The 17398-nt window shown below is 40.8% G+C and overlaps 2 protein-coding genes across 2 annotated transcripts in view; one reads left to right on the forward strand and one right to left on the reverse strand.

Moving 5' to 3' along the window:
* Positions 1-2527, forward strand: part of ANO10 (anoctamin 10) — a 117236-nt gene extending 114709 nt beyond the window's left edge. Inside the window, exon 13 of the mRNA XM_035318039.1 lies at positions 10-2527. Within this exon, the coding sequence (XP_035173930.1) occupies positions 10-45 (36 nt within the window). The 3' untranslated portion in view covers positions 46-2527. The remainder of the gene's footprint in view (positions 1-9) is intronic.
* A 3860-nt stretch (positions 2528-6387) lies between these two features.
* The window catches only part of SNRK (SNF related kinase), a 43388-nt gene continuing 32377 nt past the window's right edge, over positions 6388-17398 (reverse strand). Inside the window, exons 5-7 of the mRNA XM_035317916.1 lie at positions 15370-15582; positions 14256-14390; positions 6388-10270 (exon numbers count right to left, since the gene is read on the reverse strand). Coding sequence (XP_035173807.1) covers positions 9052-10270; positions 14256-14390; positions 15370-15582 — 1567 coding nt within the window. The 3' untranslated portion in view covers positions 6388-9051. The remainder of the gene's footprint in view (positions 10271-14255; positions 14391-15369; positions 15583-17398) is intronic.

Raw genomic sequence — 17398 nt, forward strand, 5'->3', positions numbered from 1 at the left:
CTCTCACAGCAAATGAAACTTGCGGCTGAGTCACTGAAGGAGTAAACACGAAGAAACGAAGATGACTACAGCAGTCACATGGAAATGTGGGCACGTTGTGAGCATTTGTTTATGATGATCGCAGTGTGCACTCCACCATATATTCAGTAGGTGGCACCTGCTTGTATGATACGTGGTAAATATTCACTGCTTGATACTGTAAAAAAAAGGTAATTTACCCTGTTCTCTTTGTTCCTTACATACAAGGGTTCGTGAAGCTAACACTAAATAAAGCACTCCAGCTTATGCAAGGTCTGGCTGGAATCTGCCAGACTCGCCATACTTGAAGTGATTGAAAACAGATCTTGTGAATAAGCATCCAAAAGCTAACTAGGGTTTTCAACTGTAACTTTGTAAAAGAAAACAGAAATAAAGAGGTAGGCTAGTACTGTCCCTCGGGCTTGTTGCCCCTTTCGTTCCTTTATTATGATAGCTAATCCTCTCCTTTTTCAAAGGCTGCTTATTAGCTATTCTTTTGCACATGGCAAACTAATTTAAATGTTTTATACACTACATAATGAAATACATGATTATTCCTTATAGGACCTGAGAAATATTAGCACATAAATATTATAAAGTATGCTTTATACAGTCCTGCGTGCTAGTTACCTAAGTAAACCTGACAAAATCTCAAAAGCTGGGTAAAAAGCATTCAGTAGGATACAGATTGCTGATCAGCGATTTATGAAGATGAAGAGGCAGATTACTGCATATTTATTAATTAATTTACATTAGCTTTTGATGTCACTACCTTGGGCCTTGAACTATGGCATTGTATTAATGGGTCTTCTGGTTAAATGAACTAACAGAGCAATTAAACTTGATACACTAGTACTCATGTATGTAGTGAGTAGCTGAGGTTTTTTTTTTTTTCCCTTGCGTTCCACACACACACAAAAAAGGTAATTTTCCTAATATTTCATTGTTTTCTGGCAGTAATAGGACCAAAATCCCCTCAGCCTCGGACAGTTTATGTTCTCCAGCTGTGACCTTCATCTGTGGTAGATGTAACTTAAGTTTATATGATACTTGCTGGAATGGTGTGTGGAAAAATCTGTCATTACAATTAAGGTATTTGCCTGCTTGGCACACTTCAGATTTCTGCCACAGGGCCCCCACAAAGGAATAATCCAACTAAGCCAAAATAATGTATTTTGTCTGGAGTTTGAAATTAGCATTTATCAAACTCTGCAAGTGTGACCCAGTAAGAAACGACTCTGTTCCCTTGGGGAGAGGAGCAGAAAAGTGCTACAGCTGCTGTCCCTGTACTTGGTTCTCCTATTGTGCACCCCCCACGCTGCTGCTATTTCAGGGCAAGCTCTGGGGCTGCTGCTCTTCCACAGCCTGTGCCTGAAGCTGTAGCAGGGCTGCAGCAGCACCCAGGGAAGCTCTGCCCTAGGCAGCCAGCAGGGATTTCTGAGGGGTGCACAGCTCCCCACAGCACTGTAGAGATCCACCAAAAAAGCTTTTTTTGAGGAGGGCATATTCTCCAGGAAAGCTCCCTGGCTTTGCAGTTTGTTGCCCACTTTAATCTCAAGTAGCTCAAGTTTGTTGAAGTTTCACTCATGCTGCGTAGTCAGTGTGTTTGAGCGTGTTCAGGAGAAGAAGCTGTGGGATGGGTTCCTGTTGGAATACGCTCTGGTGGGCTTGTGACAGCTGTTTTGATGGGATTCTGCTGGGCTGTTAATTTGTGCTGGATTAGAAGTGTAAAGTGGGCACGTTTTGGTGGTAGTGACTGTTTCAGGTATCTGGAATAACTTTCCAGGATGGGTTGGAAAAGGAATCAAGTCGTGTCTTAACTGTAATCACGTGAAAAAGAAATGACTTGTACAAACTGACGTTCTGGTTGCCTGTCTGTGTGGTCGTTCCATTCTTCCTGTTTCCTGCAGACTTGTAGGAAAATCCATAGTAAGGTTTAGTACCTGGTGGTGTAAGTGACATGAGCTGTTGTCCTTCCTTGCGCACTGCCGCTCTGTATCTATGAGTGCCGATACCGCTCTTCCTCAGGCGGATCCTCCACCTAAAGCTAAGTCTGGAGGAATTATGACCTTCCATAGTTTGCAGCATAGTTCCCCTCTTTTAGCATCACAGCTACTATACAAACGTGGTAGAGCATTTCTGTCTTAAAGAGCCAACATTTAAGTTTGAGTAATATTACCTGTATAAGGCGAAGTAATCTTTTGTTACCAAACTGAAATTTAGCTCCTCTTCTTCTGCCTGGTCCTTTTACTGGGGATTTGTGTGTTTCAGAGTGTCCGATACAGGTGTGTTTTTTTTTTTTTCCCATTCATGATGCCAAGTTTTCATTTCTCATGTGAAAGGAAAAATGTTTGTCTACACTTCTGAATGTGTCTGTGTTATTTTCTTTCTCTGCGCTGGAGATGCAGTTGTAAAAATTGTGGAAAAAATGGTAGAGATGAAAATTGCTGACAAAAATCTGCTCTCAAATGAAAATACCAGAAAGAATAAATAAGATATTTACCAGTGACTGCCGTCTGCAAGCTGTGTAATCTGTGTGTCTGTTCCTAGTCTGGGTAACTGCATGGCCAAGGCACATGGCAGTGGAGACTTCATTTTGCTGTTGTGCTCAAGTCCCCTGGTGCAGCTGATGGGCGAGTCCACGGGCCTGAGGGTGGTGCCCCACAGCCGCCTTTTTTCCACAGACACTGGAGAAGGGCACAGGGGACAGCGGGGAAAAGGGGAATGTGCAGTGAGGCAAGAGGAAACAAAACCATGTAGACCAGAGGTGGCTGGTGCCCATTGTCTTCTGCCTTCTTCCTTAAGGTCACCAAGCAGGTTGTTCATGGCTGTAGCTGCATCTCGGGCCCCTCAGGCAAATGAACAGCAGTGGGTTCATGCAGGGGGTGCAATGCATGAATGGGTGCTGACCACCAGCCACAGGCTGCACACTTGAGGGCAGTAGAAGAGGAAAACACTGAAATCGGTATGTGAGGGAAGGTTCCTATTCAAGCAGGCAAGCAATTCTGGGTGTTTTAACCTACCTTGATCTGAAGGAATAAAGTTGTAAAGCTCATTCAGGAGCTCCTGCACCAACTGAGAACTCACTTCTTCCTCAAGTAAGCGAAGCCAGTGGAACCACTCCTGCCCACACCACACGCTCAGGACAGGCTCTCCGTGCCTCCCTGTCCGAGAGCTGGAGGCCCGGAGCTGGCAGAGCCCGATACCTCACTTGTCGGCCTTGAAGACCGATGGCTCTCTGCACCCCGCTGCTCGATATAAAACATGTCTGTCATCAGAGGCGTGATGAGGGTGAGCCCAGGCATGGTGCAAGAGCTTGTCAGCCCTTCCTCTTAGCTCCCAGGGCTTCAGCTGAACCTCTCCCAGGCCTTGGGCACTCAAGCTGAGTGTGCATGGAGAGGAAAACAGATCCATCTCACCTCCTCCAGCCCCACATTTCTCAAGACAGACTACTGAGAGGGAAGAAACGGGAAGATGTTACACAAGGGCTTGCTGAAATTAACTGCTATGGAGAGCTGACATGACCTGCCTCAGAGCCTAGCAAAGTCCCTACAAAAGCCCCCTGCTTTTCACAGCCTCTAAAGTGCCAAATATACATGCATTTTTTTTCACAGAACAATTCTTCCCCCATCTGGGAAAGTAAATAGGAGCGTTGTGTTTTTGTTTGGTGTTCTCTTCTAGTATAACAGACTTTACTCTGTCACTAATTCAGGGCTCTTGACTCCTAGAAACTGATATTTCCAATACATGCAAATAGGCCAGAGTTAACTTGTAATAAGCTGTAACAATTTCATACTTAAAAGAGATAATCATAGTCTGTGTGTTAAGAACAGGAAGGGTAAAACATCTCCAAAAACCTCTTCCCAAGGAGGGTACCTGGCCATCCCTCAGGACGACGTACCGCGATGACTGCCGAGGGATCCTGCTGGCTAGATCAGCAGGCAGCTGAACAAGTGAGTCACAGTTGTGCTTCCCCAAGTATGGTCACATCAAGATGTTGTTACTCAAACACTTTTACTGAAAGCAAGTCATAATCTGCAATTAGTGACAGACAGCGCTGCTCTGATTCATCCATGTAAACTGACTTAACCATTGGAAGGGCTCTCACGGTGGCTCAGCTGTCTTACCTTTTCCAGCCTGAGACATTCCATTTTGCCTCTCTTCTCTTTTTATTGCCAGCCAGCCAAGGCAGATATTCACCATAACAGGCTAGCATGTTTGTTTGCTTATAAAAAAAAATCTGGTCAGCATGTACCAGTTAATAAGATGCTTTATTTAGCCTTGTCTTAAAAACAGGAGGGTGGTGAGAGCTCTCTGTTGCACATTTCCTTGCTGAGGCATGGGTCCCTGGCTGCTCCTTGCCCACCCCCACCAGTTCAGCTGTTCCCCAGCAAGGTAAGGTCTCAGCTACAAAAGCCAGTGGGTACATCATCACACAGGTAGCTGATCATAAAGCAATAAAACATTAATTGCATATAATTACATAGCCCGTTGAATGCCGTTAACCCCCTACTAATGTGTTCAACACCACGTGGCCATACTGTCTCTGGTGATGATGTACGTTACAGGAGCAGGTAAGGCCCAGGCTCTGACCTGCTCCAGCTCTAGGGCCCTCGCCGAGCCTGGGCTGGGAGCTAGCACTTACTGGTTCATCCTGCAGACCAGGCACGGTTCTGAAACCGGGGCTGCAGAAGTCCTCGTCCAGCACTGGCTGAGCCTGTCACGCTGGGGCATCTGGCCTCCCAGGAGGTAGCACTTGCACAGCTCTTCCCTGCATCACTCAACCGCAGCTGGTTAAGGGCAGGGTGGTTACGTGCATGAAAACGTCAGAAATCAGGTGCTCTCAGGCAGGCCAGTGTGTCTTACTAGGATGCCCGCTGTGTGGGGCAAAATTGGCAGAGCATTTCGGAAGCACTGGCTAGCTCTGCTGCTTACTGGCTCAGCTACCCCCTCCTCACCTTGAAATGGTTTTCGCTGTACCTTGAAAGCAAACAAACAAAATGTTAATCTACTAGCTAGATGTTAGGGCACAGATGTTTTCAAGTGATGTCAGTGACAGCCCATGCCTGTATTTGAGCTTAGGTATTTCAGTTGTTTTCCCAGCTCTGTACTGACACACTTAATTTTAGCCCAAGCGTTCAGGAGCAGATGTTTTCCAGCACATGGCAGCCTAAACACTGCAATGTGGGCCTCGGCTGCACAACGTACACTGTGAAGCAGTTGCAGTAAATAAGGGGAATTAACTCCTGGCATACTGCTACATTTGACAGCAGAAACCAAGCAGGAGTTTATGTTCGGAGAGTGCTACGTCTTACGGCATGGGTTTGTATCTTACGTGTTTTGGGTGCCAACAGCTTTGTCTTTAAGGTGCCTGCCTTTTGTGCGCAGCGCCAGCATGCCCTGCCAGTTACCTCTGACATGATCCAGTGCTGATGTTAACACCTGCTTTTTTACTATTACCATTTTATGTTACAGAGAACAACAGTACTGGTCGAGGTTTGGATTAAAAGCACGTTCTCTGCACTGGTGAAACATCAAATCCCATACTTTGTTACAAGAAAATCAGTTTACACACCACCTACGCACATGTGGCAAACTGGTATACAACCGTTTTGGCTAACAAGACAAACCTGAGACAAGTACAGCACCTTATTTGTCCCAGGTTACAGCAGCAGGGTGGGTGAGGTGTCCCTCCCATGACTTATGGACGTGTGCATGGCTAAGGCTGCTCTCGCTCACTTAGACAAACATGCAGCAAGGTATTTTAACTGAGATGTTGAAACCCATTGTATTGTAAACTCCAGAGCTGCCAGACACGAGACAGAGAAGTAGCAGCTAGCTGACCTAGGCTTGCTGAGATGGGAAGTTGGACAAGTTCATCGTAAATGTTCTCTAGGTGAACAGTAGCTCATAGAGTTTACTAATCATTCAACCATTTAAATCCTTTTGAAGTTCTGCCTAAGAAATAGCTACCTTAACCTTTACACAAAAAGCTAGTTTAGCAGATGCGAATCAAGACACCCTTTAAGCACAAATTAACAATTTTTAACTCATCTTTTAAGCCCAAATTAACAATTTTTAACTACGCGAGAGAATAGTACCAGGTTAACTGAAAGTTTACAAATAAACATGCAACCACACACAAAGTTGTATTTTTTCCAAAGCAACTGAGCTTCCCTTCCTACTGTTCTCTGTTTCAATGTATCGTTACGTGAGGAACGGCTCAGTTGTGTTCAACTGACATTCAGTGTCCGCAGCCTCAAGAACTCATTCCCAGCAAACGCGTCTCCGGAGGTCCGTCCTCCGGTGCACTCCACCGTGCCCACCAGGAGTAACAAACCGCATGGACATGCAAACCGTAGGTTATGCGTCAATCAAGGTATTACTTTTATTAACTGGATTTTCCATTTCTGTCACACATCATGAGTTTTTATACAATGAAAAGCCAAACACTGCTGGAAGCAATAAGATCAGCTGCTATTTCTGTACCCTCTTAACACACACACGCACACACGGATTCTTTCTTGGTGAGAAATGTTTATATTTCTGTTCATTAATTCTGCTTATTTATACTGCTACTCTTAAAATTCTGTGTCAAGATTGTCACATCTTAAATACAGATGAAGTTGCTAGAGGTACATTTTTATATATATATATACACACATACAGAAAAATACAAGACTAATTGTTTTTCCACAATATTTAATTTATACACTACTGTAACTATATGCAACTTTTGAAGACACGTTAAGGGGTACAAGAAACTTGTTTACTTGCTCTAAATAATAGTTTGGTCCAATATTATCTTACTGTAGTGGTTATTCTCGCCCTTCCTTTTACAGGACAACGTAATACAACGTACACCACATGCACAGTCATTCACCTATCAACAAATGGATAAAGGACACCACTCAGACTAACATTTGTACACCCAAAGGTTCAACCAACCATACACAACTAATAAGGCTATGATACAACTATGCAGCATAAATGGTCAACACTGCTGTTCTAAAGTGAGCACCATATATACATTTGTATATAAAAACATTGGAAACAAAATACACCTGGGGTTAGTTAAAAGGTGCCATTCCAAGGCTGTACATATTATCAGGAAAGAGTATTTACAATACTTGGAAAAAAAGCTGCAACAAATAAGTTTATTGCCAATGCCCTTTATAAACTTTTCTCCTACTTCGATGTTACGCTCACTGTCCGTGAACCACACATCTTATTTCTGGCCCTTTATAAGATCCCTGCTCAAAAAATTTCAAGCAAATATGTTCTATGGCTTCACCCACACGTCTATTCTTGCAGTTTTTGATTTATAAATATCACACTGACTAAACTGCAACTATCTCCTAAAACTAAAAGTAAAATGCTTATCATTTGCCTTGTTTAGGATGCAGAATGTGAAATCCCTGGCTAGGCTAGCCAGTAAGAATACCCCATGCGATTTAGACTCTCTTTTTTATTATTATTATTTGTTACTAATCAAGGAGAGCTGTCATGAACTGTAGAAATTAAGACCAAGCGTAACGCAGTTCTTTGGTGCTCTACTCACTCTACAGTGGACGTGAAATGCATCGTCTGTGACCATTCTGCAACGTGACAAGATGCTCAACAGTGTAAACTTCTCTCAGACATCCGATGTCTGGCCAGGGCGCTGCTACATAATACCACCAGTTTTACTAGCATTGCTCAGAAGACCCAGTGCACAGCATGAAAAAATAAAACATTCTTGCCCTTCCCAAAACTAGGAATCTGCAATATATTTTATTCTAGATAATAAAATTCCACAAGTTAATTTATCTGGTCAAAAGTATCCATTTGTACACAAATACTCTAAATCAAGACCTTGTCATGGCAATGGGAAATCCAACAGAAAGGCAAATAGCTGTAAAATAAATGCTCTATGCTATTTTTACTGACTTTATGAAAAAGCATGATTACTGAGGGAAAATAACTGGTGCACGTATGGGGAAACAGCAGTATTTTAAGAGTTAGACTTAATAATATGAAAAACGTAAATGGCAATAAACTTGAATCCAATTACTTAAAGGTTTTCCATCCCTTATTGCCTTTTGAAATCTCAGGGAGGCAGGGAGAGAGAGGGAGGAAGGCTTCCAAGGTAAAAAACTAAAATACTAAGTGTCGTGATATACTAATAACAAAAGTAATTCATACAAATACTTTATTTTCAGTTAGCATGTAAAAACTCAGAAGTAGGCTTAATAATTTACCTTTGTTATATTAAAAAAGAAGATTGTCTGCTTGTAATATTAACATATTTCTATGGGAAAAAGCTGCCTTACAAATCTACTTGCTTTTTTTTCTTAAAAGCAAAAAACAAAAAAACAAACCCAAACAACCAAACACAACTGCCTCTAGCAAAACAAGACCTTTTCAGTTTGATTTTTGAGCCACAACTTTATCCATATTATAGGTTAAGACAAATAGGTGTGGGTTTAAAATCATATTTCAAGATCACTAATTTTCAGTGCATCTTTGCTTTGTACAAGCCTTGGAACATCTGAAAGCTCCCAGAAGAGTTTTCAGCATCAAAACATTATTGCTTTGGTTCTGTTTCAGACACATAGAAGTATGCCACATATCACGTATTTTAGATATCACAGAAGGTCAGAACAAGAATTAACATTTCACAAGCAAACAAAAGCTTCTCTCTCTAGTTTAAGTGCAGAACATGAAACTTCTAAGTGCTCCATTTACATTAGGATCCAGATAGTCATTTAAATTTAATCCAGATCTTCCATAGTAAAATTATAAATGTAAAAATTACACAATAAAATATTCTGTTTTGTTGAAAAAGAAAAAACATATTGGCTAGCAGCATGCAAAGACCATGCATTGTCATACCATCAAGCAAACACAAAATTAAAGTGTAATAAATAACTGCTCAAAGCCCACTTAAAAATCTTAAGACAACAAAAGGGGGTTTGGTGACAAGGTGTTCACAGCTCTGAACAGGAAGAATGATGCTGTCAAGTAGATCGAGCTATCAAAGTCAGGCCGCTGTCAAATGACATGACAACAGCTGGTTTGACTGGAGGTACACAGCAGTCCCTCCTTTGGGTTCCGCTGAATATTCACAGATATCGTCTTTTCACAGAGAGGTAGTTGTAGCACGTTATTTTTCAAGTTCCTGTTCTTTATCCGTTCCAATTCGTTTGCCGTGTCTGACATTTGGTCAGAAAAAAACTTTAGGCTGCCCAACGATGAAGCTGGGTTTGCACTTCCGCTGGAACTTATACACATTTTCCACGTTGATTTCTCCTGTACTTTTACACTGGAAAAGGACAGAGTGTTTTGAGGATCAATAATGTATTTAGTGGTGCTGTGAATCTGTGAGCCTAGGCAAAGGCTCATTAGCTTCAGGCTTTCAACCAGATCCCCTGCACTTCTAGATGATAACTGCATCGAGTTGCCAGATCCAGCACATCTGCGAGTGGAACCCGAAGTGTTGTTGGTGCTGCCGCTGGAGCTGCTGGAGGGACTTCCCCCACCTTTGTTGTTATCCCCTGGGCTCGTTTTGTCTACTCCTCCGTTTCCATTGCTTGGTTTGCTTTGTCCACCGCCATCTCCTTGGCTGCCTGGCGGCCCTTCGCTACTATCCCGTCTGTGCCAGGAGTAAGTAAAGCCACTATCTTTGTCTAGGCGTCTCCTACTTTCTGAGTCATCATCGCTTGTTTCTGAGCTGCTGCAACTAGAGCCCCGTCCCTGGCTTTTCCTCCTGTGGTAGCGCTTATGCACTGTGCTAGGCGAAGCAATATTCATTTTTAACCTGCTGAGCTTTGGGGGTAAGTTCTCATCCATGTCAAATTCATCATCTGACTCGCCCTCCTCAAAGATCTGGTTGAGGACTGGTGCACTCTTCCTTGAAGTAAGACGGTTTGTAACTGAAGGCTTACGGCGCAGAACAACTTGAGTAGAAAGAGAAATAGGTTTCTTATCTTCTTCATCCTCCTCTTCATCTTCTTCTACTCTGAACAAGCACTTCCGGCCACTTGTAGTGGGTTTTAAGCTCACTGGTGGCACCACTGAAATTGCCGGTCCGGCTAACTCAGGGATGTCTTCTTTTTTTGCTGAGTCACCAAGGGCCTTGCTTCTGTGGCCATTGAGGACATTTTCCGCCGTGCGAGCTGGAGACTGAGGAACAGTCGCATGGGAGAGAGGCGAAGCTGTAAGGTCATCCTCCAGATCCTGGGGTACGTCGATTTTCGTTGGCCATGACTGCCTACATAAACAAGTACAAAGGATAAAAGCAAAGTCAGATCACTGTGAGCATTTAAGAACATGTAAGAAGATTCAAGTTCTATACAAGAAAAGCACAAGCACTGCCACACTGATTGGCCTGCTGAGTTGAGTGTTTGTAAGGAGCAATACTGAGTAACTGAGAAGGAAACGTGCTCAAAGAACGTGCATTCCTCTAGAAATGCTGCTATTTGAAAAGAACGTCGTAAGCAAGGTTTAGGAATTCTGTTGGTTACTGTCAAATGAAATCTTTAAAAAAATCACTGTTCAGAAAATGAATTAAGCAATAGAGAGCTTTACATAATTTCATTTTCAAGAAAATAATCTGAAGCAGGTATAGAAACACCAGTGCCCTAGAGGAAGATACAAGGTGATTAATGCCCAGGTTGAATAAAAGTAGTTTACAACTCTACTACAGTCTGAAGTTTTTGTTATTTTTCCCCCCAGTATTTTTAATATAAAGATCAGGTTAGAGTTAACACAAGTGAAGTCATAAGAAATATGTAAGTCAGAAGAAACATTCCTCTACTTTCAGTAAATTTCATTCAGACAAAGCTCTGTTCTGCAAAACCACCTTTAATTTCAAACACATGAATTGAGATCAAACATTTATTTGACCCTAACTCAGCAACTGGAGTCGTACATTTGCATGAATTCAGATCTTAAAGTGCTTAAGACCATGACACTTGAATAAACACAGTTCAAAATGTATGACTGTGTACTGAGCGTTAGCCTCAAATCAAAATCATAGAACATCCTGAGTTGGAAGGGACCCACAAGCATCATGGATCCAACTCCTGGCTCCACACAGGACCACCCAAAAAATCAGACCATGTGTCTAAGAGTGCTGTCCAAACACTCCTCAAACTCCAGCAGGCTCAGTGCCCTGACCACTTCCTGGGCAGCCTGTTCCAGTGCCTGACCACCCTCCATGTGAAAAACCTTTCCCTGACATCCAACCTGAACCTCCCCTTTTGGAGCTTCATGCCATTCCCTCAGGTGTTAGTAATGAATGTAATGAAAGAGGTGACACTCGAGAGTAAATCAGTTTTACAGTTAGCAGCAGCTGTCCTTTATCTTCAGTATCTAAGCCAGTATCTAATGATTTATATTTTGCTTTAAAACCTGAAATATATTGGAATTTTCACATCATACAGAATAAAGAACAGAGACTGACAGTCTTTCCTCTCTAGCTGTATTTTGAAAGCCTAGTCCAAAAGACCAACACCTAGAGACCAGCACCTTTACACAGAATAATTCAATTGCTTCATTCTGTGTAAGCTCCACATTTCTTGTTGAGAACGAGAATTTTTTAGTAACCACTTAAGAGTTATCTTTTTTTAAAAAAAGTTTGCCAATCACATGACTTTACATAACTAAAACAATTCAGCACAATGCATGAAAAGCTGCAGCAGGAGACTTCTCTTTACACATGGGTAGCATACTACAAGACATTCCCAAGGCTGCATCTTTAACTGCTAGATAGAAAAAAATCCTGAAGTGTGAGATGCCCGTCCACACAGGTGCCAAAATTCTGGGGTACAAAAATCCACCAGGGCACCTGTAACAACAGGGCCAGGAGTTGCTGGTGCCCTCCCACCAATTTACCCCAGGGAGGCTTGGCCCTGAGGGAGGCCACCCAGCTGGCACCTCTGACCCGAGCTGTCCGGCACAAAGTGGAGCCTCAGCTTGGGGTGCTCCTAGGTTTGAGAGGTTGGCACCCTTCCTCAGGCCCCAGCTGGCTCCAGAAACGCTGGAAACCACTGGCCTGGGTTTCTGAAGACTTGTGCTATGGTGGGCATTTTAAACACAAACAACTGTCAGTGATTAACAAACAGGACTTAAGTAAATGAGAAGCGTAACTACAGAAGTGACAAAAAATGAAGAACTAAATGTTTCAAGCACGTACAGTGCTTTAAGAACAGACTGGTTTGTCAGCAAAAAGGCAGAGAGTTCTGTGGCTGTCACAATAAAGAGTAAATATAGCATCTAAGAGTACTGCAGTTTCCAGGCAATAAACCTCCTCACTACAATATGTTTATCACACAGCAGTCCATGTTTGCCTCCCTGCTTTCCCCCACTGTTGTTCCCAGTAGGTCTAAGGGGAGAGCAGGCCAGAGGAAAGAAAGCTCCAGGTTGCAAGTCAATTATTTGCGTTGGTTTTGTTTTTTCTTTTAAACTCTCAAAATAAAAGAAATGCATTACCTTGTTATCTTTCCCATGAGGTCATTCTAGAAAAACACTTTGAATTTAGAACCATCCTGAAGACAAGGAGTAGCCTGAATGCTACCTGGGACTACTAACAGCAAGAGTTCCCTCATTTTTTGGGTGTGTGCTTGTCATGAAAAGAAAATTCATACTTGGGAGGCAGGCTTTAACCACTCCATTCAATGTTACAAATTCATCCCAAGATTCAGATTCAACAGACTTATTTGTCCTAGTTCCTGATGTAACTGCAGTGGCTGTTTTACCGAAATAATGAAACTGATGCAGGAAAAAAAATATTAAAAAAATTTAGAAGCAAACTTCACAGATTTAGAACCCATTTGTAACAAGAGTTCATTTTTTATAGATTAAAGATAATTGTACCTTTTATCAATTGGGCCAAATAAAACATGGATGTGCACCAGAAGGGAACCACAGCATTTATGTCCCTTCTATCATTCCTATTATATGACTTCACTGTGATATTGCATGAAAGCTGCACAAAGAAATTTTGAGATGGATGAGCCATCTTGTCTTTTTCTCTGCTACAGTAACAACACTGAAGGTAGGCAGCAACTCTAAACATCAGCACAAGCACTTAATATCCTCTCATTAAGAGATTAGCTGACAATGACCGTTATTATTGCTAATAACAGTTAACAATAATATTTCAACAAAGCCTAAAAAGCAGCTTTTTGAAGAGACTGGAGGTTAAAAATTAATGGAAATGTCTCAGTACCACTTCCATCTTCACTGGAAAGACTGTAAAGACAGGCCAACGAAGATCCTTCTCAGCACCAGCAGATTCCTGGGTATAGTCTAATACTTACTCAGCAAATGAAAAACAAAGTATTTAAGAAAAATAAGTGTTCAAAACCTGCCATCCCCAGTATCTGTGTGCAAAGTAACTATTCACCTTGTGAGATTTTTTGTTTTGCTTTCAAGCATACGCTTCTGTAACTGAAAATGTGTGATGCTTTGATGAGTTGAACAGCAAATGGACTGGTTGAACATACCTATCACCAACTACATGGCAGAATCCCTCTCTCCCCACTTTTGCTTTACTGTTTGTCATAAGCTGAGGCTTTGAAAATTTCAGGGAACTTTTAAGTGTTTTAAACAATCCTTTTGTCAAACTAAAAATTCTATGGCAATATCTTTAAATGGATGATTAAAGCAATTATTTCAATGATTTTCCTTAGATTAGAAGTGTACCAAACTAGATTAAAAATAAAATAACATAACCTGAAGGTGTTTGCTCTAAGCTCGATTTAGGAAGCGTTCAAGTCCATTAAGAGCAAAGCTAACAACTAAACCTAACATCAAGTTCAGCATGATTTCTCATCTATTCCTAATTCCTCTTTAACACATTTAGGAATTATGCAACTGACTTTTTCCAGGAAAATTACACACACAATTTCTATGAGGAACTGAAGGTCAATGAACATGCCTCTTCCTAGCAGGTGTGAAAACTTACTACCTCAGATACAGACTTCAAATTCAAATTCTTTAGTCATATCCTGAAAATGGTAGAAATTCAAAATATTGGTAGCTGATTTCAAAGCAAATTCTGAAGCACACAGAGCACTCTGAACACACTTAAAATTGGCAATGAATAAGCATGTTGCAGTTTTTTAAGTATTAGTGCTTGTGCAATTCAATAACAAACCAGCTTTAAAAAAAAACAAAACAAACCCACCACCACCACCAAAAAACCATCATCACCAACACAGAAAAACACATTTAGATTCCTAAATTCTTACCTGAACTGAGCTTTGATGTTGCTAGGGCTTGCAGATCTGGTCTGAATTTCTTTCTCTTGTTTTTCTCGCAGGATCCTTTCAGCTAGTAAGAAGTAAGTAGCAGTGATGTGATTGTATTTGTTAGTTTCCAGTGCCCTAGGGAAAGTACAAAACATGAAATAAACCATACATCAATGGCTTGCTGAAAACTGGACATGCAAGCTCACATATCACTGTACTTCTCAGAGCAGGAACAGCACCTGAAAACAGAACTGTGCATTTTTGATGTTTTGACAAGAGTGTCTTGGTCTTACTAAAAATAAAGAGCCAACAAGTCTATTAATTTCACTGTGGCTGAATGGTGATATTTTTAGGTTATCATTCAAAAAAAATCTTCCTCTATTGAACACTTTTTATGATAAAATTGTATTTCATTAATGTTATGCACCAGTAGTAGGCTTTCCCATTGGCACATGCAACCAAAGTAGTAATATTTACGTAACTGGATGAAAAACCTAGGTTGTTTTAGGGTTGTCACATTAACTTTACAATAGAATTAAGTTCGTAAGTCAAGTTAAACATGAACAAATAGAAAAAAAAAAAACAATTACATCCTCTTTCAACCTACAGAATATTTTAGGGTTTTGAGGGTTTTAATGTATTAGAGGAAACTATACAGCTTTCTAGCAAGCTCACTCAGTGACGATGACAATTTTGCAATATCCAGATAAAAGAAACAGTATTTTAAATTACAAAGATTCAGGCATACTAGACGAGTACTAAGGGAAAAAATGCTAGAATTTATCACCTCTAAATATGCATGAGAACAGACATAACTAACTGGTACAGAAAAGAAGCACAAGTCAAAGAATGGATTTCAATGCAGTCAGGTTTGCTCGAGATTGCACACTACTGCGGGAATCAAGCACTGTTCCAACAGATTTTCTTGAAATTTTGCCTAAGGGCAAATTGGGTCTACTTAAGTATTTCTCATCCCAGAAGGAGCAAGATAGTAATACTTTGTTAACTGAATGGCTTGATATTTTAACACTGAAACACCCAGGTTCTAATGAAATTCTTTAATCAAATGCAATGACAGATGCACAAAATAAACCATAGAAGATTAAGAACTTACTCCACTATTGTATCTCTGTCTGCTATGTCACCAAGAACCATGCGCTGTATTATACTGTTGTGTTCCTCCTCAGACAGATTTTTGTATGACACTAGAGGAATATTGTACTTTGTTGCTGGAGAAGGATCAACTCCTTGGAGCCACGCATGGTTTTCAATCTCTTCCAAAGATGCCCTTCGCTTCGGATCTCTCTGCAACATCCGTGTAATCAGACTGTGAATAAAAAATAAATCTAAACAAAATGCACTCATGTGTTTAAAAAGTAGCCACTGTAAGAGCAATATTATGAAGAAATTTTCTACTGCCAGTCCAGAAAGATCCTTAGAAATCTCTATAGTAAACAATGGGAGGAGAACTTGTTTATTCTCAAAGACATTCCAAGTATTGCTGAGCTGAAACTATCTATTTATTGAAAACTATAAATATCATAAACACTATAGTTTTCATTTACTATGCTTAGATTCTTCTGATTATTTTTTAATAGGTTTATATGGCAACTGTGACAGATGGCCTACAGGCTGGTCTGTACAATAATAGAAATATAATTTTCTATTATTGCTGCTGTCAACAAGAATATAGAATGGCAAGATAAGTAGAAATATTTTGTTTTGAAATAGCTATCAGACATTTGATTCTTCAGTATCTGTGAAAGGACAGGGATTTGTTCTACACTTAGAGAAAAAAACACTTATCTGGGATGATGAAGTGACAAACTAATGGGTTGATACCGAGTGTTTACAAGTGTGGGTAGGGAAATGCATACATTCCAGAAATAAACAGAGAAAGAAGACGTGATTAGCACTACTTGGTCACTGTATGTAAAGTTTTAGTGTATATCATGAAAAAAAAGTTTTGGGGAGGTATTTCTGGCTTTGAACAATAAACAGAACATGTATATATCAGTTTCGATGCCAAGGTTTTGCTGGAACTTCATTGCTTCAAAACACAGAATGAAAGTTCAGCAGTTCTTACATATGGCTTTAGTTACTCCACTGACTATATTATACCATGCAACTTCAAAACTGCAAGGCCACACGAATTGCAAGGGTAATTGCAATTTTATTTTGGTGTGAGATGTAGGAAATGAAAAATGGAGGTTAATATAAACTTCTTAAAACTTTATTGTAAAAAAGGAACATCACATATACACTTAGTATCTGTGGTCTCGGCCTTTACCAGAAGGAAAGGCCAGGTGAGACAGGGGAGCCTGTTTCCTTCAGTTTTATTAATATTGCAAGAGATAGAAAGCAAATTATGCACTTCTTTAAACTACACCTGTACTAAAACACCTGTAGTTAAGTGCACCACAAATGTACCAGATGTGCCTCCTGCTTTAAGCTTGTTTATGCACCCCAGAACACCACAAATGTTTTCACACAAAGCAGTAAGGTTAGGCAGTCTGAGAGTCATTTCCCTACAAGAGCCTAACCCATCAAACACTTTGGCCACTGGCAGTAATTGCTGATGTGCCACATGTGGGGAGCAGATCTACTCAGGCCTTTAAGGAAATTAATGTTAGCCAGTGTATTAAGCAAAAGGATACAAAACCCCAGTAATTTCTTGACTCCAGCACCATATGCAGCATCTCAAGAGATTTGATAGAATTCACTAATAAGAGCTTTTAAAACCTCTTCCTGTATTGTACTTTAAACCTATCCCTTTATGTAAACCTCCTCAAGCTGTTGAGAGCACTAATAGCAGCTTTTCCCTACTACCAGAAATGCTAGACACTACAAGACATGAAAGCCAGCTATGGCATCATGCTATGCATTAGATTCCTGGACCACACAGATAACAGGTGGAGAGGAATGGTCATTATGATAGTTCTAACAGACATTTCCTTCCATGTCAACTAACAGAATCCTAGGTGCTGCTCTAGTCTTTTGATTGGACAGAGATGCAGCTGGGATATATATTAAAAGGACTAACGACCTCATTAACCCATCTTCATCATATAGAACATATCAATACAGGAACATATAAAAAAAAAGCTGCAGTAAACACTGCAGAAAAACATCGTATCAAAATG

This window comes from Oxyura jamaicensis, chromosome 2, assembly GCF_011077185.1.
Source record: "Oxyura jamaicensis isolate SHBP4307 breed ruddy duck chromosome 2, BPBGC_Ojam_1.0, whole genome shotgun sequence".
Lineage (NCBI taxonomy): Eukaryota > Metazoa > Chordata > Aves > Anseriformes > Anatidae > Oxyura > Oxyura jamaicensis.